We start from the raw sequence: 24,845 nt of genomic DNA, 5'->3' as shown, positions 1-24,845 counted from the left end.
TTTGCGCAAACAATTACAACTTTAAAACATGCTAAAAACAGGCTTCTATAATAAATTTAAGTGGAATTTTAGTGCCATGTGAACTATTTATGCTTGCAAGATAAGATACATATACCCCAGGGGACAGTAAAACAAAAAAAAAACAACTTCAGGTCAGATTCAAGCCATCAGCTTTGAGGACATGAGCATTTATTTCTACAATCCTCTGATCTACCATCTGAGCCATTAAGGCAATATTAAAATTTGTTCAAAATGTATAACGACAAATTTTTGTTTGTAAGGTGCATTTATATGATTCGTAGATAATGTTGGGAAACGAACAGCTCTGGTTGTAACGGATTTATTTCAGCAGGAGTTTGGGCGGCGCAATATAGCAGCATTACTTAGGGAAGAAAACACGCAAGGGGCGGGGAAGAAGTCTTTTCCTCTTTTACATGGTCAGCTCCTGAGAATAGACACAAAAGATGAAATATAAATAGCAATCAAAGGGTTTGCTTATATTTGTGAGCCATCGCTGTGTTTACAGGAACTAAATGACTGAAAATGCCCTCACAAACATCGTAACACCTCAAAAACAAAACAACAAAACTTGTTTTAACAGCAATCACTTATAATAAAAAAAAAAGCCTAATAAAGGGACTAAATTGTTTTCACAGTTAAAAATGCCAAAAAATAGGGTTTGGGTTAGTTTGTTTACTTAATTTAAGAACAATAAAATGTCTATGTGAGGTCCAATATACACTATTTTGTATAGAGTCCTCTACTAGACTATTATAGTCCCGTTTTTATAGGATTTTGAATTAGAGGGAATATAGTGTCAAATTAGTCATTACACTGAATGTACAAATGCTGAATGGCTAATATAAAAGCAATCACTCACCATAATGGCATTGACGATGTCATTCTTGTTGTGGCGCAGTGCACGGACTGCTTTAGCTCGAGACACGTTGGCCTGTGCCATTACCAACTCAATATCTCTCTGCTCCAGCCCACCCTCATCCAGCTTACAAACAGACAAAGAGAATATGGTTCATCTTAATTTAGCTGCTTTATTAATTCAAACATATTTCTAAAAGGAAAAGGCCATCCAAAAATGGTGTCATTATTTACTGACATTATTTCATCACAGAAAAAAGAAAGACAAAGGTTTGGAACGAGATGAAGCTGAGTAAATGATGACAGAATGTTTATTTTTTAGGTCAACTATCCTTTAAATGGAGGAAATGAAAGATTTATACCTCCTCTTCTTCCTCGCTCTCTTCTTTTATTGTCAGGCTTGGTGTGATTTCTGTCGGCAGAGGTGAGGGGTCAAGAGGAACCTTAAATTTCTCTGCCGCTGCCTTGTGTACCTGTTGTGACAGGTCTTCAATCTGAGAAGAGACGGACAGAAAGCACAGATGAAGATCAATGAACAGATATAAATATTTAAATATTCATCTTGCAATTGGAAATCTGTGCCACTGTAGCCAGATTTTTGGAAGGTATCCTTGCATATGCAGTAAGAAACAAAATGATGGGAAAATACTAACCTTGGCCTCTCCAAAGACTATGTAAATATCCGAGGCAGGGCTTTTGAACACATCTGGACGTGTAATAACAAAGAGAATATTCTTGGACTTCCGAATGGTAATGCGTGTCACTCCGTGGATCTGTTTCAGCCCGAGCTTTGACATCGCCTTGTAATGATAACCACATGGAGGAAGAGACAGTAGGTCAGGGACTCACAATACAGTGAGTCTTAAAACGGCATGAAACTGCATTTGCAGTCCTACCTTTCGTGCTTTTTTCTCACTTCGACTCTGTTTGGCTCTGCTCACTGACTCATCAGCAGGAGAGTGTGAGAGCTATGAAAAAAAGAAGATATGAAGGATAAAGAGAGCATAGTAGGACCTAACATTGTTCATACAATAGACTCAACTAGACTCAAAAGTGCAAAAATAAAATTTTTTTTAGCAATGATGTATGCACTCAAGTAACTAATTGCTCTGCTGCACTCAAGTAACTAATTGCTGCTTGTTCAGTTTACTTAATTTTAACATTTATACTAGCTGTCCAGTTCCACTTGTGTTATTTTTTTAAATCAAGATAAAAAAAAGCATTTAGTGTTATGTTATGTGCATGTTGCTTTACTCACACTTTACACGACAGAGGTTACTTTATAAACAAAGTAGCATTAGTATGTTAACATGCACTACTGCTATGCCGACTAGTAGTTAATGGTAAGATACGCAACTGGTATAGTTTGACATGTAATTTTGAGTTTTATTCAATTCACTCAAGATTACTCATGAATCTACAGCCCACCTGTGGATTTGAGGGTCTCAGCAATGTCCCACTAGGTTCCTCTAGCTCAGGTACTGAGCCATCACTGTCTGTTTCATTACCTGAACCTACTAAAGGAAAGAAAAACAAATAAACACTAAAATTGCTTTGCTAGAGACTATAAAGAAGGTACTTGAGAAAGATGCTGATGCCTTATGGCTAAAACAGATGATGAACATACTATTGTTTTTGAAGGGGAGATCCAAGTCCTCTGGGCCTTTTGATCTGTAGCTAATTGGGTACACGTCTTGCTCTATGCTCTGTCGCTCAGCTTGCTTTGTTTTTATGAGGGAGTCTGGTCTTGGACTGAAGCAGGGGAGCATATCTCTTTCATCTGACTGATTCAGTGTTCTTTGGGCATGGTTACTGTCTTTTTGTCCAGTGGATGTTGTGGACTGGGACTGTTCTGTTCGGTGTCCCTTGCATACTACTCAAGAAAAAAAAACACATGACATGTCTACAATTAAATACTAATGATTCCTAGGATGAAACAAACTCAACAACTAAGGAAACAAACAAAAGTTTACCTGGAGGGTTCTCATGTCTGCATGGTTTTGCTGTCATGACTGTTCTCTCACTTTCATGATCACACGTGTCTTGAATACGAACCAAAGTTGGTGTTTGTTCCTCTGTTTCCCATGCTGCTGATTCCAAACTGGTTATTCCAGGAGTCCGGAAGGGACTTTGATAGTCAGGTTGGTTGGGTTTGTTGTCTGGAGCTGTATGTGAGAAGGCAGCAGATGTTTGGGAGATGTCATGAATGGGCTGTGACTCCTGAACGGGATTAGAGAGATCTTCCTCCTGGACAACTGTGGATGAACATGTTGGAGAGACCCTGTCTTGTTCTGAGCTGTCCACCCTGAGGGATGAACTGCCCCCTATGTGATTGTCATTGATGTCTCTTGTGCTTTCTGTCAAACTTACTCTGCTCAAAGAACTGTCTGGAAGTTCTTTCTGCCCATCTGGCCTTGTAAGGTCTGTTGTCTGAGATACAACCACTGACTCGGTATGAACAGACTCTTTTGGATCAATATAGCTAAGGTCAGGGGGGTGAAAAATTGATTGTTCTGGTGTTTGATCAAGTTCAGTGTTCTCCGTTATAGAGACATCCTCTTTCTGCTGAGTTTCACCAAATTCCTCTCTCATTGAAAATCTATCAAAACTTGGCGCTTGATTACCTGTATTCTCCATTTCCTTTCCTTGGCACTGGATCTTTTCATTGTCCATTGAAGCTAAATCTGCAATGCTGGTTTTAAGGACATCAATTACCTTTGGTTTTGTGCCATGACCTGAATTAGCAATCTGTGCTGTTTTTGGTGTTGCCTCATCACTGTCAGCTTGAGAAAGACCTGATTTATGTGAATCATCATCAAGATTTTTGTTCTGCTCCAGAAATGAAACATTCTCTGTAAAATCTTGTTCTTCTCTCTTTTGACATGTTTTCAGTCCCTTGTTTCCCTTCTCACGGGAGTCTGATTTATCTATCTCCTGATCCTGAGCGTCAGTTGTAGTCTCTTGTTCAAGAAGTTGTCTGTCAGTGGTTTTAGCTTCATCAGTTACGGTTTCATTTTTGATGTGTGCTCTTAACTGAATTACTTTCTCCCCCACAACCTCATTTGAAGACCCATCATAGGAATTTGTCTCTTTATGTGAGACAGAAATCTGTTGGAGAATTGTTAATTCTGAGGAGGTCACAATCTTTATATCAGTTGGTTTCTTTCTGAATGTGAAGGTGCCAAACGATCCTCCTTGCAAGTTGAATGTGAGCTTGTTTTCCGAGACAGAGTCAGTGTTTCTAAAGGTAATCTGTTGAGAATTTGAATGCCCCTGATTTAAAACTGGACCAAGATTATCTAATTGGTTAGAAATGACTGTTTTTGTAGAAGATTCACAAAGATCAGTGTGTTCTAGGGAGATGGTTGCTGTTAATGTGACATTATCAGGTTCTTGACAAGATTCCAGATCCTGAGACTGTTCAGAAGTTATTTCATCACTTTCCTTCTTTAATGTGTCTGAAGATAAATCCTCTGGAATGTTGAAGTCTGTATTTGGAGTTTGATCTTTCCCATCTTTCCCATCATCTGAAAGCATATTCAATGTAAGGTCTGATGGAGCACTCAGGATTAAGGGCGTGCAAGTTTTTTCTGGATCATTCCACGATGGCAGCAGACCCTTATCAGAACTGCAATGTATAATCGGATTGCTCTCTGGATTTTGAAGGTTATTTGCATCATCCTCACCCCCTCCTGCCTCTGAAAGATCTTGAATCGATCTCCAGCTGGCAATGTTTGACTCAACCACACCAACATCAATGTCTGCCATTTTCTCTTGGAGGTCACAATATCGGTTGTTGTCCTCATCATCACCCATGTTGTCTTCTCCAGTGGCAATGTTATGAGCGACTGGCAAACCTTTACTGTGCACTGATCTAGCTATCTCACACATGAGCAGATTTTCAGCCTCAAAGTCACAGCGTTCACCTAAAGACAAGGGATCCCTTGGTGTCCAACTGTCAGGGTAAAGTTCCCTTTCTGTCATACTGCTCTCAGAGTTCTCTTTCTTTGGTGAAATGACAAGTCTGCTGTATGTGGAGCAGGACATATTTTGAGAGCTATGGTTTACATCATCATTGCCAGGTTGATTCTCTGTCAGATTATCTTGATTCATGGAACGTTCAAATGGTAAAACATCTGTTGATGTTAAGTTATCTGGCACCTCACATAGTTCAGGATAGGCACAAACTGGAATGTTTGTGGGGCTGCAGTCATCCAGGTATGTTAGTTGGGGGACTCCTTTATTTAGGTCATTGGTTGCAGTTTCTGCTAACTGCAATGATGTGTCCAACTCCATACTATTTCCATTTTTCTGATCCAATTCCTGGCTATCATCTACGTTAGTCTCGATGTCAGCAGCTGTAACACCTGCCACGCAGGAATCAATGGAACTATTATTTTGTTCTACTTTGTCTCGATCAACAGATAATGTTGGATCATCTGTGGCAATCTGCTGTCCTTTCTCTGAAGTTACCGTGACTGTTGACGGATCTGTACTCTGTTTGCCTTCCTCATCAGTTGTTTTGATCTCTGCAGTTGATTCTTTTGAAAGCTCACCCTTCAGCAACTTTGTTTCTGAAATTTGTTGTGCGATTACACTTTCACCATGAACACTGCAGTCTGCCAGATTCCCTTGCAGTTCTACACGTAGAAGCTCAGATGATCTGGAGGATATCTCAATTTCACTTTCACTGCCAGAAGATTCAGGTTTAGCATGGCTTACTGACTGCACAGGTTCATCTGGCCCAGGGAACTGTTGGGAGAGTTCAGCATGCTTCTCTGTGCAGTACAGATGGTCATCTTCATCCCCGTTATAAGACGTAGAATTAATTGAGTCCTCAGTTTCATCCTGATAAGCAAAGGACTCATCTACACCGTCGTTTATGGAGTTCTCTGAAAGGGAATTTAGGAAAGATGCAGAGGTGTCATCTTCATTTGGGCCTTCCACTTCCCTTCCAACCCTCCAAGCTGCCTCTTGTTGCTCTGCCTTGTCATTATCCACATCTTCATCATCACACTCCTCTTCATCATCCTCATCATCATACTCATCTACATCGGCTTCCTCCTCTCCAGCAGCATATGCATCCACATCATTCCCCTGCTCATCATCAGTGGGGAACAGGGTTATATCCATGGAATCTGCCTGGATTATCAGGCTTCCATGGAATGGCAACATAGAAGCAGGAATCATTGCATCACTCTCAAGCCCATCCTCTCTAGAATAGCCATGGAACAGAGGAGCAGAGGAACCTATCTCGAGATATAAACTATTACTGCTATTACTTTTTATGTCTACAGTATCTGGACAGTGGGAGACAGGGGTTTTACTCTCTGTATCCAGTGCTGCAGCTGCATTATTGTCTGGTGTTAGGGAGCGATCCAGGCTCACCGATGGCTCTGAGAAACAGGCATTGAAATCCATTTCAAGACTTTGATGTGGATCACTAAAAGCCTGAGTTGCATCAGGGGCTCTCTGGAAATCGCTAGGCCTCAGAGAGCCCACAGACACCACTGTGTCCTCCTGGCAGTCTGTTCTTCGCATGATGATGCTGCTCTCTTGTGTGGAATCATGTTCTGTCACCCAATGAGGACTACAGGTGTCCCTTGTTAGTATATCCACTTCACAGGCCACATCTTCCAGCAACTCTGGCAAATCAGGTTTACCCAGACAAGCATCCCTCTCGTTACCAGTTCGATCATCTCCAAGCTCGTCGCCAATCTCTGAGAGGGACCCCACATAGCAAGCAGGAGCTTCTTGCAACTCTGCCTCAGCTGTTAAGTTTGGAGAGCATGAGTGGGAGGTGCTGGAGGTGTATGAAGTCCAGCTGCCTCCCTCAGCAGTCATGTAGGAACCAGAGGGAGAGGTAGGAGGGGAGCACAGATCAGACTCATCAGTTGGGGAACCTGGACTTTGGCTTGGGCTCCCTGGGCGCCATTGTTGCTTGAGATGTGAGCAGTAAGCCATCTTAATGGGGGTGGAAGGGGCTGTATAGTAGCGATCAGGATCCAGTCCTGGAAGGACACCAATACGTTGTGGGTCAACAACATAGGGAGGCTCGGAAAATGACAAGGAAGGCACTTCACCCTGAGATAAAGACAGTGGCTCTCCCTCATTGTCTGGGAAAAGAGTACTGCTGTCTGTCAATTCAGCATCTCTCACTTTGGACTCTAGGATTTGACATTCAAGTATCTGACCTATGCATTTCTCTTGTTCTGGAACTGAAGTCAAACTCTTAGCCTGATCTACAGTAGAACTCACCTGACCAGTGTCTAGTTTTGCGTTTTCATCTAGCCCAATATGACATTTCATGGAAGGCTCTGAGGGCTGGTGTCCTGAACTAGGTGTTTCTTGACCTATCTGCCTTCCTAGCAGCACTCCACTTTGTGTCTCCATGTTTCTCAGCAATGCCTCTTGCCCCATTACCACCCTTGAGTCCATGGTCTCTGGCTCTTGAAAGTCACTTTCTATTTCTGATCCAGTTAGGACTTTGATCCGTTCCATTTTCATAGGACCTCGTCTGCAGGCTCCTCTACCAAACCGCCCTGTTGGTCGGCCGATATTTCCAGAATACCCTTCTAATTCAAAACTTGCACCCTCAGGCTGTGGGCGAGGAAAAGTGGTTGGTTTGGCCATTACCAGGCGGGGTCCAAAAGGAGTACATAGTGGGGAGAGTTTTGGAGGGCTGCTGGGAGAAGGACTGGAGACACTGTCTGTTGGAGTTGAGGCTGAAGAGCTGGATGTTTGACCAGACAGAGCTAAAAGATTAAAAGAAAAAGAATGATTATATTTTGTCTCATATATAAAAAAAATGTATAGATTTAGTATTGAGGTTACACATTTCTGCATGAAAATTTCTTTGGCAAAGAAAATCTTTATACTGTTTTTTTTTTTTACAGAAATCATTAACATCCTGACAATATAGTATAATATAAAAATCCTTTTTGAAAAAGAATTCTGAAATGACATCAAACTTCAAACAGCCAGCTGATCTCTTTTTATCCATCTGTCTAGCCCCAAACATGAATAGTATTGCCACTTAAATGTCACTGTATGAAATATTCAATACAGCATTGCAAAAGGTCATCTGAACTGCAGATTCATTTTAAGTGTTTTAAAATGAACTGTATGCAATAAATCCAGCAAAACAAATGAATTTAATTTCACAGGATATGACAACTAGCAGCACTATCCAAAAGTAGTGTAATATATAGGGTGGGATAACATTACATGCCAAAACATACTTATGCAAGTTCTAATACCATAGCCATTTGGTACGAGTGTTTCTACATAAACTTTCACAAGTATTCAATAAATTTCTACAAGTCCTGATCAAACTTGAAGATATCACGATTAAACTATTGTACTTGTCTTCAGGAGGAGTGAGGGTTTTTGGTGGGGGTGTGATGAGGCCTGAATGGTCAGCCCCATGGGGAGCATTTTAATGCCCAGGGAGTAATTGGACGTCTTTGAGAAACAGGGCTCTTTTTTGCCTGCACGGCAAACTCAGAGTGACAGCATGGATTTTAAACAGAGCAAAATAAGCAGCAGTCAGCAGAAATCTCTTTTTCCTCTCTGGATTTCTAACACCATATGAACACACAATGTATTTACATGAAAAGGATGGAAAAGTTAGACAAGTGTTTGTGTGGGTACATGTACTCAGATAACTGAATTAGGGAAATTGTTTATTTTAAATACCTAACCTAACACTTCATTGTTGAAGAGCATGGAAATGTCAGCTGTCATAGCAGTTATGATACAGGCAGTGCCAGTCATGTACCTCATTACACTCAACAGATGCATGACATTTACATGACATTCAGTGCATTTAAATGTGTTGAATTTTTCTAACGTGATTAGCACAGAGTAGTTCCTGTCAGCTCTTCACCCACTGCACTCATTATCTGACGGGTTAGTCTGTGGCAAAGTGGAGTTATTAGATTATTTCCCCCTTCTCACATCAGTCTCCTTGTTTTTCCCAGGATCACAATAACCTTCCAATAGACTCGATGTGAATTATCATCACAATCTCTTCTTGTTGACTCAGTTTCACACTGCTACATCACCATTAACATGTTGTATCTTTTGCAGCTTTTCTGCTTAACAATGTGTTTCACATATAACACTGCGCACATAATGGTTTTGAAAAATGTGATTTTTGAAAATACACCACCGTGTTGCTGGGACATAAAGATTTTCTAAGTTTGTCCTTGCAACATCAAAGACTTGCAAGAAGGCATGCAAGCAGATTAACCTGAGCACTTGACAACATCAGCAACACTAAAAGGCAAAGTTGCAGTTCTCAATAACTTGAAGTAATGTAGGCTTGCTTGTGTACACACACACACACACACGCAAGCACGCGCACACACACGCACACTTCTTGTCTTTATATACACTCCTTTAAATTGATGTTTGCCTCGCTGAGTTTTTCCTTTCTCATTTTGTCCACTGTCTTCTTTGCCCTTCTCATCATATATATCACTCTCTCTCAATATCCTTCTCTGTATCACAATCTTATTCCCTCCCACTTGTCTCTCCTTCTGTGTCCTAAAAACGTCAATAGAGGGCAGATCCATCTTATTGTGCCATAATAGTTTGTATCATTGTGTGAGCACATCACCCAAACCATTCGAGCTAAATTGTGCGTGTGTGTGCATACTTGACAGTATTTGTGTGTGTGTTTGTGTGTGTGAGAGAGAGAGAGAGACTATAGGCTAATTGTTCTACTTAGTCATGATTCAAAAAGATAACGTCATGCCTTCTGTTTCCTGCACAAGGCAGCACTGTTTTGGAGCTGTATGCAAAGCAATCACTGTGTGTGTGTGTGTGTGTGTGTGTGAGTGAGTGTTCACAAGTGAGAGGGGCCTTTGTTGCCTCAAAACGTCATTTGCAGTGCAAGATCACTAGAGGGAAAGGCAGAAGTGTGTTTTTTGTTTGTACGTGTGTGTGCAAGTTATACCTGCTCGAGGCACCTCCTCAAATAAAACAGCAGATGGACTTATGTTTGTGTATGCGTGTCTGACCTCTTTCTTGATTGCCCTTCGCTCTCAGACCCCTGCTGTTTGCCATGAGCAGCTCTTTGGATCCAAAATCTAAAACCTGTGATTTTACTGTTAAACATGAACTGGAATAATGAAAGTGAATAGGCATCATCACCATTCCGAATGCCATTTCAAATGCCATATTCTTACATACTTGCGTAATTCAGCAAGTCCAGAGGAATATCTGATGCAAGATGGGCATTTTATAAAATCTTTCCTTTTCCATTGATTTCAACAGACGTCAAACATCAAATTCTGTTAAAATAATTAACATAATTATTATGGTGAAGAAAGATATGCATTGTTTCGATTTAAAACAAATGCTAATGAGACTTTCTGAAGCAGTGGATGACTGAACAATGCTTTGTCCCTAGAGACAAGTGAATCTAAATGATGAAACATCCCTGTTATCTTACCAATACATTCCCCAATGGTAGGTCTCTTGTGTCAGCTGCAATATGATACTTGTCAACAAATAAAGCTTTGATAATACTTTCATAGCTAAAAACTTTCATGTTTCATAGATTTTATTCTGAGAAAGTCACAGTCGGTTATGTATGGAACTGGCCTTGTTAATACACATGCTTTACAGAGCCTTCAGCACAGACAAATTAACCCCAATTGTCTGATCATCTAATGTCTGACCTTCTGATTCCTTGGTTTGTGTGTGTGTGATGTAATTGAGAGGGACTGAATTAGGGGTCGACCGATGTGTGTTTTTCAGGGCCGATGCCGATTATTACAGACCAAGTAGACCGATAACCGATATTTTGAACCGATATCTATGTTTGGTGTACAAATTAAAATTAATCTCAAAAACTGCCTTCACTGGTGTTGGTTGTACTTCTTACTCTTGTCTTCTTCCATGCATCCATCTACAATAAGGTAATATAAAGAGAGAGTTAAAAGTGGGGCCACTGTATGCTTCATGATTAAGCCTATGAATACTGTACTACAGCTAAACAGCTTGGGGAAATGTAAGTATTTGGCTTCAATAATTTACATGTTAGAAATGTATGTGTAATAGCATAACCTCTCATAATTCTTCACTGATTCTTTACTGATGACTAAATCATAACCTACAAGAGGTGACTGTTCAATTAATCATCTAATGCACATCAATTGATTAACTTAAAAAAAGCACAATGTATATAATAAGTGTAAATAATTTAATTGTCTTCATAGCTCCATTGTAGAAGTTGTTAAAGGGGTCATAGGATGCTACATGCACTTTTACAAGTTGTTTGAACTGAAATGTGTGTTGGCAGTGTGTGTACACAACCACCCTATAATGATAAAAATCCACCCAGTGTTCAAATCTTTACCCCTTTCTCAAATCGAGAGCAGAAGAAGTGAGTATAAGGTTATGTAATGAATCTTTGCAAATCGCCTTTCCTAATAATGTGCTAATTAGCAAGTTTCAAGATTAATGCTGCTCAAGTAAACGGTCTCTCTGTCCCTAAAGAATCATATCAAATTGTGGAAAATGGGCATCCTATGACCCCTTTAAGAAGACCGCAACTATTTTAATTAAACTATAACACTAATAGCCTATTTTATGCAAACTTGGTTCAAAAGACTATTGAAATGTCTCAGTTTTTGTCATCCTAATCTTAGCCTACGTGACAGTATCTTAATCTTGGTAATAGCCTATTTTAGGCAAACTTGGTTCAAAAGCCTATTGAAATGTCTCAATTTTTGTCATCCTAATCTTAGCCTATGTGACAGTATCTTAATATTGGCCTATGTGACAGTAATTTCCATTAGTTTTAATTTACAGTGCAGTGCAAATGAAGGCATAAAACATTAATTTAATTGATATTTTAATCAAATGAGAGTTAAACTATTTTTGGCAAACAAAGGGGTTTACTATTAAAATTAAAACATGGAAGAAATAGTGTATTGTGTGATTATTATTTTAAACAAAAGTTATAATAATTGTAGTAGTAGTAGTAGTAGTAGTAGTAGTAGTAGTAGGCAGAGGCATAGTAATGGGGCAGGCAAGGCAGGCAAATGCATGGGGTACCGCAATGCCGACCATTTAAACCAACAGGAATGTTAATGTTAATAGCTATAACATGCAGCGACATCTCTCCATACTAGAGCCCTGCACGGGCCTCACATTTAGGCCCTAGCCCAGCCCTGGTCGGAGATGATCAGACCCTAGCCCGGCCCATGTCCGACAGCTTAACAGAATTACCGGCCCGAGCCCGTCTTTTTTTTCTCCTTCTCCCAAAACAGCTTATACTAGTAAGTTGTACTTGATAATAGAACAGTAAAATGTACTTAAAATGTGTTCGTGCAATTTGTTACCAAAATTTTTTTAAGTAAATCTTAATAGTTATTTTTTTCAGTGTAGGAGCGTGCTGGACTTTCGACTTCAACTTTCGGTTTGCCCCGACACTCACTTGAAGATGTTCAGGCTAGAGTCCTGCACGGGCCTCAAATATAGGCCCTAGCCCGGCCGTGTCCCGACAGCTTATCAGAATTACCGGCCCGAGTCCGACCAGAGCCCGTCTTTTTTCCCCCTTCTTATAACAATGTTTAAACGTTAAACCTAGATAAATGTGCGCTATATCCAATATTTTGTGCGGAGTGGAAGCTGAAGGCGCCAGCACGATCACTTGCATTTTTTTCAGTGAATACGCCGTCATTTTTGCTCATAAAGGTAAGAGTAATACATCATTCGTAACTGTAAAGGGTCTACTTTTATTTGTGTGCACTCACAGTATCAACAAAACGTTGTGCTTTTATAAAATAAAGAAAACAAACATTATGCGCTTTCTGCCGTCTCGTCTTGAACAGGCGCGCTTCACAAAAATGAACCAAAACTCAGCGAATACATGCCTCACAGACATGATAAATATATCTATAGAAAGCTTTAAATTACTACTTAACGAAATAAAACAAATCAAAAACAAAAACTCTTTCATTATAATCATAATCCGTAAAGATGCACTTCTCTCTAAAGGCGCGTCTGAGGAGATGGCAAGTCAGGATCGGCAACTTCATCCTTGCAACACCGACTCAGAAAACACTATTTATTAGTAAATAATTAAAATATCTCCTTCCTCTTTCCCCCTGACACATTTACGGTAATTACTTTTGCCGATGCTTTGCGGCAAGCTTAAGCCTATTGCGTGCATTTGAACGCAGAACTCTTCAGCTGCGCTGACGGCACGCACCATACATGCTGCTGCTGCTGGACACTAAACACCGTAGAGCCGCTCTTGACAGTCGCTGTAGCACGGTCTCGTGTTGTTTCCACCAGCGCGGCAATTTTTTCATCACTAATTGATGGATGTCTAAAATATAAAGATAAGGAGAAGGCTAAAACAGGCCGGAGGCCCGGCCCGCGTCTGAACTATGACGTGAAAATTGGCCCGAAGCCCGGCCCGAGGGGGCGTAAAAAAGTCGGGGCCCGACGGGCTGAAATGTAGGGCTCTACTCTACTCGTCCTGTAGATTAGAAAATGCATGATCTGAAGCGGAGCAGAATGCGGGACCCGAGCGTTTTTAATCCATTCCTATGGAAGTTGAGCTTGCACAATTTAGGAATGAACTGAAAAAAGTTCGCGCACACACACATAAACACGCACGTTAAAACATAAAGAAGAGGACAAATCTGTCAGGCAGCCTGAAGAAAAAAAAGATGAGGAAAAGAGGAAACAGGACAACGGTAAGCATAGGCACCAATTTGTGTTTCTGCCTACACTCTATTCCACTCTAAACCACATATAAAACATTTTATTCATCATTGTTTCCATGAGCAAATGATAATGGGCTAGGTTGTCATGCAAGAATTGTGCCTTAAATATTTTAACATTCCTATTTTTTAAAGCCTAATTAAAATCCTAATTAATTAAAAATTATAAATATTTTTTTCTCCGTTTGATATTGTGCTTGAATTCATTAGGCTACACAAAATATATTATTCGTGTCTCGCAAAGAGAAACGCACAGACTGCGTTTATTTTGACAGGTTGCCATGAGGACCTTTTAAAGGGGCCATAGGATGCCCATTTTCCACAAGTTGATAGATTCTTTAGGGTCTTAATGAAAAGTCTGTAACATAGTTTGGTTAAAATTTCTCAATGGTAGTGTAAAAAACACCTTTTTTACCCTGTCAAAAACAGCTCTTTTCAGATCAAGCTGTTTTAGTAGCATTTTCCTTTAAATGTTAATGAGCTATGCTGACCCCGCCCCTCTCTTCCAAGCTGCTCACAGAGAGACTGTTTACTTTAGCCGCATTCATTGTGAAACTTGCTAATTAGCACATTATTAGGAAAGGCGATTTGCAAAGATTCATTAAAAAACATTAAACTCACTTCTGTAGATGAGGCTGGATCATGAATGATTCGCGCCAACATAGACGCATTTATGTAGATCGGGGCGCATTCCCTTCAGAAACAATGTAATCCACTGCGAGTTCAGCGGCTCAGATGTCGGGAGTAAATGACGACTGCTATGTTCATTATTACATCCGGAGGGCTCAGAAACTATCTGAGATCGGCTCGATTTGAGAAAGGGGAAAACATTTAACCAGATTAAAAAAAACCACTGGGTGGATTTTTATCATTATAGGGTGGTTGTGTACACACACTGCCAACACACATTTCAGTTCAAACAACTTGTAAAAGTGCATGTAGCATCCTATGACCCCTTTAAGTTTCTGTAGCCTATGTATATGATCTGATGATAGTTTTACTCAAATGAAACGGTCAAATGCTCATGAAGTGACTCTCAGAGTAGTTCTGGGGATGTTGTTCATGTATTTATGTACTCATTCTGTGAGACAGCAGATGCTGAAAACACCGCGAGCGTCACGCACTTCAGTATGTGTGTAGTATACAAAACCGCGCGTCTGTGCCATTCACATATACAGAGACACGCAGAACATGCAGGATTCATATTTAAATAGTCTTTTTGCGGCTTAATATTTACAGATACTAGTCCATAGCGTGAGTCGATTTAAGGGCTGACCTACTTTTGATTAATTCATCCAAACTTTGACAAATTCCGTGACATTCCGTGTTATACAGTAGGCCTACATTCCATTTATATGACTGGATTCCGCGATTCCGTCCGCGTTTTCCCTATCGTGGAAACCATAAATAGATAATATTGAGGTGTTTTGCAACTTCAGTGTAGTGGATTGTGATTTATTGCAACTTCAGCAACGTCTGCTGCTGCCTTAGAGAGACAACTGAACTGATGCGTGATCACTGAAGCAGCTCCAGTTAGCAAGCGCTTTCGGTGTGAGAGTGCAAAACTTTCAGTGCCTTTAGCCTTCCTGATTGGTCGGACTCGTGACTCCCAACAAATCAGACGGGCGGTGGGCAGAGATTGCTCTAGGCCACAGAGTGGTGAGTTCCGACAGGCTGCATCAGAGCCAGATAGCGTGTTTCAAAATGAAATTATTTTATCGGCAAATCGGTTTTGTAAATGACCGATACCGATAATCATAAAAGTGCTTAATATCGGCGTCGATAATCGGCCAGGCCGATAATCGGTCAACCCCTAGACTGAATAGAAGCAGGCCATGCAAACCAGATCAACATCCACTCAGTTTATCTAGCTCTCATACTGTGCCAACACATTATTCAATTAAAGAACATCTCTGGTACTTTCACAGTGCCTTTAAATATTCAATAGCAGTTCAATAACAATGAAATGGGAATAAAGAGATCATTTGGAAATGGAAAGCCCTTGTTTTTGTAACAAATGGGTGTGGAATGTATTCTAGCTGATGCACTGTTCTGAGATATCAAGTATATTTTAATGCTGACAATAAAAATTATACTCAAAACTGCATCATCGCCAGGTGGGCATGCAAAAAATGCCATCATATTCCACAATGCTATTCAATACCACACCCTTATCACCACTAAACATTATTGTCCCATCATGTCATCGGGTTTTGTGACGCCCGATTCAACACATATCGGATTTAGAGGCAGAGTTGACTGAGACGACTACAAATTTTACGAGCACTATGTCCCAGGTCTCCTTTCTTCTTATTAGTTCAGTCATCTAAAGATAGTTCCAAAAAACTGTCACACATGAGGGTTCTCTTTTTTAGGGCAATCTTTCCGCTCGTTCAAACACACACATATACACGCGCGCCTGTATGCTTAATGGAAAATTCCATGCCTTTTTGCAGATTGTGCATTTTTTCTAATTAATCAAATTTAAAGGTGATAGGCCTAAGAGTCCCAAACGTCCCAGCAGACAGTTTGATAAGCATTCACTGCATCAAGACAATCAACTCCATTACAAACCATGTGCCCAGAATTTAACCACCTACCATTAGCACAAGACAAAAACTGTTTGTGTTAATCAAGCTCAGTTTAATGTAGTTCAAATATAGATACTCTGTCATTTGTGACAATGTTATTTATTATTTTTCGTACATAACATATGGGTGTCATATGGGTATCTATATCTTATTCTAAAGTAACATCTTAAATCAGATCAATGTCATTTCATGCAGGCATGTTATGGACACCTATGCACTTGTCCTAAACAGCCTTGATTCCAACTGATGCTGTAACTTGGGGTCCTGAAAGTGATGCTGTGTCATGCTCTTGTAATTGCAGGCAGGAAGGAGGAGTGTGTGTATGTGTGTGTGTGTGTACTACAACCACTTAACGCACACAATACTCTTTTAAGACTCTGCTGGATGATGTTTCTGGGTGCGGCTGGATGTGTTCCTGATTTCTGGCTTACTGTCCTAGCAGGTAATTATATTAGACACATGCTTTGAGCTAAGCATCCTTTGTGTACTTCCACTTATGCCTCTCACATAGCATGGTGTGTGGTGTGTGTTTGCTTACCTGGTCCTGGCAGCTCTGATTGTGGGTCTCCAGAGTCCAGAAGGCCCTGCGTGGGGCCACTCCGATGTGCAGTCTCACCGGGCATATCTGTGTGGCACAGCCTCTGACGCAGTGCCTAAAAACAGGAGCCAGTAAACTGAGGACAGAGAAAACGAGTAAAGGATGTTGTCTCCTCAGTGCAGAGATACAGATCCGTGTTCACTGCGTGTGCATCTATGTCATCCGTGCATGTGAGAAAGAGAGAGAGAGAGGGGCTGCAGAGCCAAGCCGGTAACAGCATGGGAAATCTGAGCGTGAGCTGCAGTATTCTCTCTGATTACGAGAGAGCCCGCCCCAATCGGACTCTCTGTCGCTCTCATCACCCCTCCCTTCCTCACTGCTGTGCTGCCTCATAACCTCGCTCCCTCTCTCTCTCTCTCTCTCTCTCTCTCTCTCTCTCTCTCTCTCTCTCTCTCTCCTTCCCTCCTGCTCTCCCTTCGGCAAGTGGGTCTTGGACAATGATGTCAGCAGATTTCTGTATCTCTTGGAGGCTGGGGGTATAGTAATAGAAAACACAGCAGGCAAAAAGATAGAGATGCTGTGCACTGAAAAAATTAAATCTAATCTGATAACCATGCTGAAGAAAAAAAAACCGTTGTTGGTTTTAGCTGGTTTAAGATGGTCTCCCAGCCTGGCTAAGCTGGTGTTAGTGTCAAAAACCCCCCTAAAACCATCAAAACCGATTGGGAGACCTGTTAAAGGGGTCATATGATGCTGCTAGAAAGAACGCCTTCTTTCTTTGCGTGAACATTTGGGCGGTGTTATGCAAATCTTCCCACATAGTGAGGTAGATATGTGGGGGCGTGTTAGAACGAGCCGTTTTAGGTAGGTGTGGCTGACTCTTAACTTTTATAAAGAATATCTCTTTGGATTTGAGACTTTAGTCTTTGCAAATTTACAGATCTTCTTTATGCACCAAGAGCTTGTAACACTCCAAAGAGAAAGGAAAAAATGAAATCGCATCATATGACCCCTTTAAAGTTGGTGTTTTGGGATAGTTTGGGTCCTCCCGAAATTGGCTCTCCATCAGATATCAGGTAATATCAAGTACATACAGATAATTTTAATTTAAAATATAATGGCTTATTATATAGTGCTTAATAAAACTAATTTGATGATAAACTGTTAGTAATAATATGTTAATTTAATAACTAAAATACATTTAATACTTGATTACATTAAAGATTGTTATAAATACATGTAGGGTAAGTGCAAATTCATAAAGCTATCAGGACAATCTGGTATATGCTATGCTAGATAAGCTAACTAAAACAAACATCAATGTTCATTATAACATAGTTCAAACAAAATTGATCATATCATGATTTTGTAGGAATTGTAAACAGGCATTAAAAAGAGTTCCCATTAAAAGCAATTTGAGCCAGTAGGATTGCTTGGGCTCCTAATGGAGACTTTTTTTGAGGGAGGAACTGATTTGTCACCACATCGGCATGAAATGGAGGTTCCAATTATTGTGGTGTATATCCAAGTGAAACGGATTCCCAAACAAGAAAAAATGTAGGGTGGAATTTAAAGGGATAGTTCACCCAAAAATGAAAATACTGTCACCCTCATGTCATTACAAACCTGTAAGACCTTTGTTCATCTTTGGAACACAAATAAGGATATTTTTGCTGAAATCCGAGAGCTCTCTTACCCTCCCATAGACAGCAAGGGTCCTACCACGATCAAGGCAAAGAAATGTAGTAAGGACATCGTTAAAATGGTCTATGTGACATCAGTGGTTCAACCGCAATTTTACGAAGCTATGAGAATACTTTTTGTGTGCAAAAAAAACGAAAACCTCCACGTCACCTGGCACCATTTTGGAGAGTAAACACGACGCATATGCATGCTTTGACCTGAACGCAAACAACCTTGCTGTCTATGGGAGGGTCAGAAAGCTCTACAATGTAGTCAAAACTATCTTAATTTGTGTTCCGAAGATGAACTAAGGTCTTACGGGTTTGGAACGACATGAGGGTGAGTAATTAATGACAGAATTTTCATTTTTGGGTGAACTATCCCTTTAATTTTTTCCATCGGGAATCGATTGGATTATTGTTGTTTGCTATTCTTGCAATCTCATGTGAGTGACAGGTTGCTGGAGGGGGTGTTGTCCATTCCTTGAGTCGTTGAACACATCATCACAGATGTTAATGATCATCAAAATATTTAATAATGTGCATGGATAAATAGTAATAAACACTTCAATATTCCATACAAGAAATGTCAGTTTGATTTCATGGTGTTTTAAATATTAGTGCAGAAAACAGTAGTTTAAAAAAAAAAAAAAATTATTTATCCATGCACATCACTAATTTTTTTTTTATTTTATTTTTTTTACATTTACAGCAGTTAACAAATGACAAACGATCCAGTCAATTCTTAATGGACACAATCACATCCCTCTCTACATGTTTTCTTGTTCGAGAAGACATTTCACTTCAATTCACAGTAAGGAAGAAAATACAAAAGAAAAGAATGCAATTTCCATTTCATTGCCAACTTTAAGACCAGCAAAACAGCGTTGGGTGTTATTTTTTTCAGCAAGAAGCGGTTACATGACAACCATACTGCAGACAAACAATAACATCTTGTTCTCCACTTCCCTCTCTCTATACAACACATAGTCACTCCCCAGGGAGCACTTCATCGGTTTTAGCATCATGCATTTGAAAAATGTTTGTCCCATGCAGAGATGTGTGTTTGGTTGTGACAGGTTGTTAAAGTGAGATACTGTAACTAAAATATATTGTGCTATATAATGAGTTGAAATCATAATGCAATTTATAAAACAGTTTTGAAGTATCTTAAAATGACAAAGAAGTAGAAATACTCTTTCAATGATAATGTTGTTTCAAATCAATGAGATAAAAACAACATCTTTAAAAATCAATGTAACTGCGCTTCATGAAAGTGAGAGTGAGGGATACTGCAGTAAATTTAGCTACAGCGTACAGGGCTATGTTTCCACGGCAACTGTGGGGGAGAACTCATGAATGCTTTAGAAAGGGAATCCAATATTCAGCAGGTTCCAGCACTGGCAAGACTAAGGGACTTTCCTGAGTTTTTCTTCTCTTTCTGCCTCTCACTTTCTGTTTCAAACATCCGGATCTTTCTCTGGAATTTTAGGGAACTGGATGACTGGAACAGCCATACAGAGTGATAAAAGTTCTATTCACTTCTCTCAATACATTTATATATATTGAAAGTGAAAGCGAATAAGAAAAAAGACAGACACATAAAAAGATAACTCTCTAATTCGATTAAATTCAGAGAAAGGGTCATAGGTTTTCCTGGTAAAATTATGGATCAGTTTACTCAAAAATGCCCAGACACTACATGAAAAGTATGTTCATATGTGCTTTACTGTAAAAACCATGTGCATTATTAGGGAGTTTGTGTCAAGTTTTTCGACACCAGACTCAATAAAACATTTGAAATGTGTGCTAAATTCAGATGACCCAATAAAAAGAGACAGGAGAGGGCCTTCTATCGTAATAGATAACTGGTCAAATAAACAGAATGAGAGATGTGTGGATCAAATAAGGAAGAATACTCGTCACCTTCCCTGTAGCCTGCAGAGAGGTCAGCGCTCCTTCATTCTTCAAGGCTCTTCAGAGGGGCCCCTGCATAACTCAGTCTGACTGAGCTAACCCGAGCTGGGGTCGACCTGCCCTTCAAGGTAAGGAAGACAGAAGGACTAAAACAAAACCTTGTTTCCTCTTGCACTGATGTCACTGCCTGGCTATACAAACATGCAGTGAAAGCCCTTACAAAAAAACAATCATCTATAACTATACATGACAGGGGCTGAGCTCATTAATGTCATATAATGCAAAACAACAAACAAATTTATAAGTAAACAATTCGATAACAAGCTAAATATTTTGAACCAGAGTTGTATTTTTCTTATAGCTAATGGCAGTGGCATTAATGCTATGATGCATGATTCCCCAAAGAACCTTAAAGTGAACAGTTCTTTAAAAAATAAACTTTTTTTGTCATTGTGTAAAACATTTTAATATCACAAAGAACCATTTTTCACTATAAAGAACCCTTCGTGCAATGGAAAGGTTCCATTTATCTTGAAGTTTCTTCATGAAACCATGTAGGCCTAGCTATGTCAAGAAAGAACCTTTATTTTTTTAGCAGTGTATAGCATTAAAATAACCTTCATCCCTTGACAATTTTTGATTTCTAGCAGGTGAACAGACTTTTTTTTCCAGCAGGGGATGGTAAAGTTTGGCACTGCGAGCAGTTCGGAAAAAAACTTACCTGGTGCTTTTCAATGAGAGAGCCCAGCAGTCTAAACAGAGGTCGGGCACAATCCTGTGAAACTCTGGCCAAGTAATGAGCTGTGGACTCTGTTTGATTGTCAACCATTATAGTTTGCAATAGATTAATACTGGCAAATTATTTGGCATACTTTCTAACTATGTCTATATTATACAACAGTTAAGTGCTCGAATGTGATCGAACAGTGTTCAAAGCGCTGAAACTTCAGTTTGTATCATTCTGATTGTTTGTGTTTTAACGCGTTTTTTTGACAAGCTGTTGTCTGCTTGGTGGTGATTACATCATGACGCCAGTATATGGCAACAAGCGACTGTTCTTTATGAGGGTGTCATTATTGAATCATTTATAAAACCAGGGAGTCATTATTGAATCATTTATAAAACTGATTCGTTCATTCTGGAACGTCCACGTGTTGCTCGGAGACTTGGGTTGATCTGAAACGTTTTCGCTGGCGGAGCAAAACTGACAAAGTCACCTGGAACAATTTGGGTCTAAAATGTAAGTTACTCAATTTTAACACGTTGGTTATTTAACTGTTGTGTTGGTTGACAATCTGACCACAAAAGAGGTAAAGTTAGGTCTTTTTGAGGTCTGTCCCAAAAATATTTGGATACTCAACCACACTTTAAGATGTCATTACGTTATACCAGTCAAGTGATAATGTTATTTTTTTAAAGGAAATATAGACCAAAGCTTTTCAAAGCAACATTTCATTAGGTTCCAAATTATAAATCAATAGGTATAATTAAAACGGAAGATGAACAAGGTGAAAGAACGGTGAGCTACCCTTGTGTTTACCCTTCTGTGAACTTGAGGGGAACTGTGACTTCAAGTTTTGATATGCACAATCAGCTTGTAACACTCCAAAGAGAAAGGAAAACTTGAAATCGCATCATATGACCCCTTTAAAGTAAGTTTTAGTGATTTAAAATGAAAATAAGACTGCATATTTCAGCTAACGTCAGATACACCTAAATATTTATTGTTAATTGATAATAGACCGCTTATTATTAAAAAGACGTTTATTAGATTCTGATACATATCAGGACATTTGCTCAGCACCACAAAGCATAACTCTGTGTCTGTCTATGAAGTCTTAAATCATAGTAACAGATAGAAAAATAAATTAAGACCAGTACACATTTCAACACAGTCAGCATTAGCAAACCACATTCTGCAAAATACAGCCACGAGTCACCATATGCTTTTTGATGAAAATACGAGATTTGATTTTATTAATAACACGCATCGCAAACATGGAGTTGAAAGTCTTAAATGAAGAAAATCCATTCTCTGCACAAAATCTTTCAAGATTTGAACAGGAACTTATGTTCTCCATGAAGACTGATAAGCATATGTACTTCAGGTTTACCTGACAACAAATAACAGGACTGCAACTAGGTCTAAACATACCAGAATGCAATGACGACCTTTCCAAAATAAATATTTAAAGGAAATATTTATTAAAATCCATTATGCATTCTTACATACTGCCTTGTTTTACATATTTTTAATTAAATCACAAGCATATTCGCAAATATACAGATATCAGGTGAGGCAAGTAGAGTTATTTTACTTTTTCTTTTTTAATGACAACACCAATAGAGTGGTGCTTTCTAAGTCTAAAGAAATCTTTAAGTACTGAACTCTCAATCCCTTTCGCCATAAATATTTCCAGCCTAACAACTGTCTCCTTGGCAACAAGGAAAGCCCCATGTGTTGTCTAGGCAACTGAATCAAAAACAGAAGGTGTATGTATTTATTATAAGTGGAAGTAGAGAGTGTGAACATCCAGTTGTTTGCGAGGACATAGACGATCAACACAAAGGTCTGACAATTTAGTTGTTTTCCCCTGTGGTGAACATTGCTTATGCCCTTTAGATCACTCACGCTTTCGTTTCACAACATTCGCCTAGCTCTTTGGCTCAGAGTTTCTTTTTTGGGAAGGCAGCAGATACATGACTCTGTTGCTTCCGAGCATCTGCTGATTTCTGGAGGCTCTGCTTTCTGTTCCTGCAGAGATTGATCACAGCTCCCAGATGCATTTGATTTCCACTCTGATGTTCGGGTGGATCATGGGAATTGAGGATGCTGCAACGATCTCTTTGTTGTGTGTGTGTATATGCAGTACTCATTCAATATCTCTGTCACTCCCTCACCTGTAAGTCATGTTATTGTCTGGGGCTGTTAGTGTCTATGAGCAGGCTGTGTCAAAAGCATTTAAAGTTATTGACAGGCTTGATGGCTCATTTAGCCATGTCCTCAGCCACTGCCTTCCCTAATTTGTCTTTCAAGTAAGCCACTTTCTGCCAGTCGGACTTCAGCTCCAGCCATTCAAAGTACGGCACCTGTAGGGGAAAACGTTGTGACACATCAGTATGCTTGAGAGTGAAAGTGTGGTCAACTGTGGTCGAGTCATTTCAATAAGGAATTTGAGGGTGAAAGATTTCACAATGAGTTCAAATTGGTCATGACTGTTGATTCGTTGCATTGGCCAACTGCTTGGTTTAAAAGTGACTGTGTAAACTGTGCTATATATACTACAACACAATGGACAATAGAACTTTTTACCGGTTAAATTTTGCCACAATTTTGCAGATGTGATGCAAAAATCAATCTCAGAAAATGGAGAAGTGTTATGAACTTTGGCATATTAAAATGGCTGTTGTCAGCTAGCGCATCAAATGGCAAGAGCATTATGCAAGGCCTGTGCTCAGTTGGAAGTAAAGATGAGTCCAGCCAACTCTATCTAACTGTACCCCAGGAGGCAGAGGGCTAACAGGATTGGCCTACATGCTGCAGACAGAGCCTGAGTCCTTTCAACAGTTCTGTCTTTACCGCCGCTATTTATAACCCAAAGCCAGGGGGGACTGCCATGTAATAGCTGTGACAATAGGAATAGAGCTAATCAGGCTAACTACACCGGTATTATAAAAAGGAGAGTATATCAAATAAGAAGTGCTATTGTGAGTTGGAAGACCATCAGTAAATGATGCATAGCTGATACTAACACTCTAACCCCTAATGCTCATGTAACTTATCCCTAATTAAATGATGCTTACAAAATTGGCTTACTTTTGTGCAGTAAACACTGCTGACGCTGCACTTCATTAAAACTTATTTACAAGATAACTATAATGTTAAAGCTGCAGTCCGTAACGTTTTTTGGTTAAAAATGATCTGAAATCAATATTTGAGCAAGTACATAAGCCAGTGTTCAAAACTATCACCTTACTTTAGCCGATTCACAATGGTTAGCTTATAATAATGTTTTCTAATTTGAGTGGTACGGATAGGTTTTCGCGGGAAATTCGAGCATGCTGCTGCGTCATTACTTCACGTCTGTCAGAAGTTGTTCCGGCTACTAGGTGACGAATCGTTTATAGCCTTTTCTCACAGCAGCTGGAATAATTAAATGTATTATTTTGATGGTGGATTGTAATCCATAAAGGATTATCAGCCCTCTACGAACACCTTGGCAATTGAATCGCCTTTGGCTAGTAAATTTTTTTGTTTACTCGCCAGACTGCGAGATATATATATATGTTTGTAAAATGGCACAGTTTTATAAATATCTGAAAGTACACTCTTAACATCAGTCAGTCAAGCATTATAATATGATAATCAATATTATTTAATGATAGAACTTAGTAATTAGAATTAAAACTTGATAGCCATGTATGAATGCATATTAGTCATTTTAACTGAACTTCGGACTGGTGGTGGTGCTTTTTTGGTCATTCAGTGTTT

General features: G+C 39.6%; 2 protein-coding genes and 1 long non-coding RNA gene across 4 annotated transcripts in view; 1 reads left to right on the top strand and 2 right to left on the bottom strand.

The window, feature by feature from the left end:
- Positions 1 to 37: 37 nt before the first annotated feature.
- Positions 38 to 17,126, bottom strand: LOC107689890 (uncharacterized). Of its 2 annotated transcripts, none has more exons than XM_016488068.1 (9): positions 16,755 to 17,126; positions 2,850 to 7,631; positions 2,504 to 2,749; positions 2,305 to 2,390; positions 1,773 to 1,844; positions 1,530 to 1,676; positions 1,239 to 1,370; positions 881 to 1,003; positions 38 to 445 (listed from the first exon to the last, which is right to left on the bottom strand). In XM_016488068.1, the coding sequence occupies exons 1-9, from the start codon at positions 16,837 to 16,839 to the stop codon at positions 431 to 433; spliced, it is 5,688 nt and encodes a 1,895-aa protein (XP_016343554.1). In that variant the 5' UTR covers positions 16,840 to 17,126; the 3' UTR covers positions 38 to 430. The 2 variants fall into 2 exon arrangements, with proteins under 2 accessions (XP_016343554.1, XP_016343553.1); XM_016488067.1 differs by having other exon boundaries at positions 39 to 445; positions 2,305 to 2,393; positions 16,755 to 17,125.
- A 4,371-nt stretch (positions 17,127 to 21,497) lies between these two features.
- The window catches only part of LOC107689889 (uncharacterized), an 18,722-nt gene continuing 15,374 nt past the window's right edge, over positions 21,498 to 24,845 (top strand). Inside the window, exon 1 of the long non-coding RNA XR_001634376.1 lies at positions 21,498 to 21,593. This is a non-coding gene — a long non-coding RNA (uncharacterized LOC107689889). The remainder of the gene's footprint in view (positions 21,594 to 24,845) is intronic.
- LOC107689888 (protein TBRG4-like) overlaps positions 22,102 to 24,845 on the bottom strand; it is a 19,208-nt gene continuing 16,464 nt past the window's right edge. Inside the window, exon 12 of the mRNA XM_016488066.1 lies at positions 22,102 to 23,443. Within this exon, the coding sequence (XP_016343552.1) occupies positions 23,342 to 23,443 (102 nt within the window). The 3' untranslated portion in view covers positions 22,102 to 23,341. The remainder of the gene's footprint in view (positions 23,444 to 24,845) is intronic.

Source organism: Sinocyclocheilus anshuiensis, unplaced genomic scaffold (genome assembly GCF_001515605.1).
Source record: "Sinocyclocheilus anshuiensis isolate Anshui unplaced genomic scaffold, SAMN03320099.WGS_v1.1 scaffold1239, whole genome shotgun sequence".
Lineage (NCBI taxonomy): Eukaryota > Metazoa > Chordata > Actinopteri > Cypriniformes > Cyprinidae > Sinocyclocheilus > Sinocyclocheilus anshuiensis.
Note: the sequence above shows the minus strand (reverse complement) of the source record. Positions and strands in the feature narration are given on the sequence as shown.

Excerpts from the sequence above, each read along its gene's own strand:
- LOC107689890 (XM_016488067.1), bottom strand. The coding sequence starts at position 16,839 with ATGCCCGGTGAGACTGCACATCGGAGTGGCCCCACGCAGGGCCTTCTG. Across the intron at positions 7,632-16,754 it reads ATCAGAGCTGCCAGGACCAG|CTCTGTCTGGTCAAACATCC; the intron begins GTAAGCAAACAC and ends TTAATCTTTTAG. Across the intron at positions 2,394-2,503 it reads TCTCCCCTTCAAAAACAATA|TAGGTTCAGGTAATGAAACA; the intron begins GTATGTTCATCA and ends TCTTTCCTTTAG.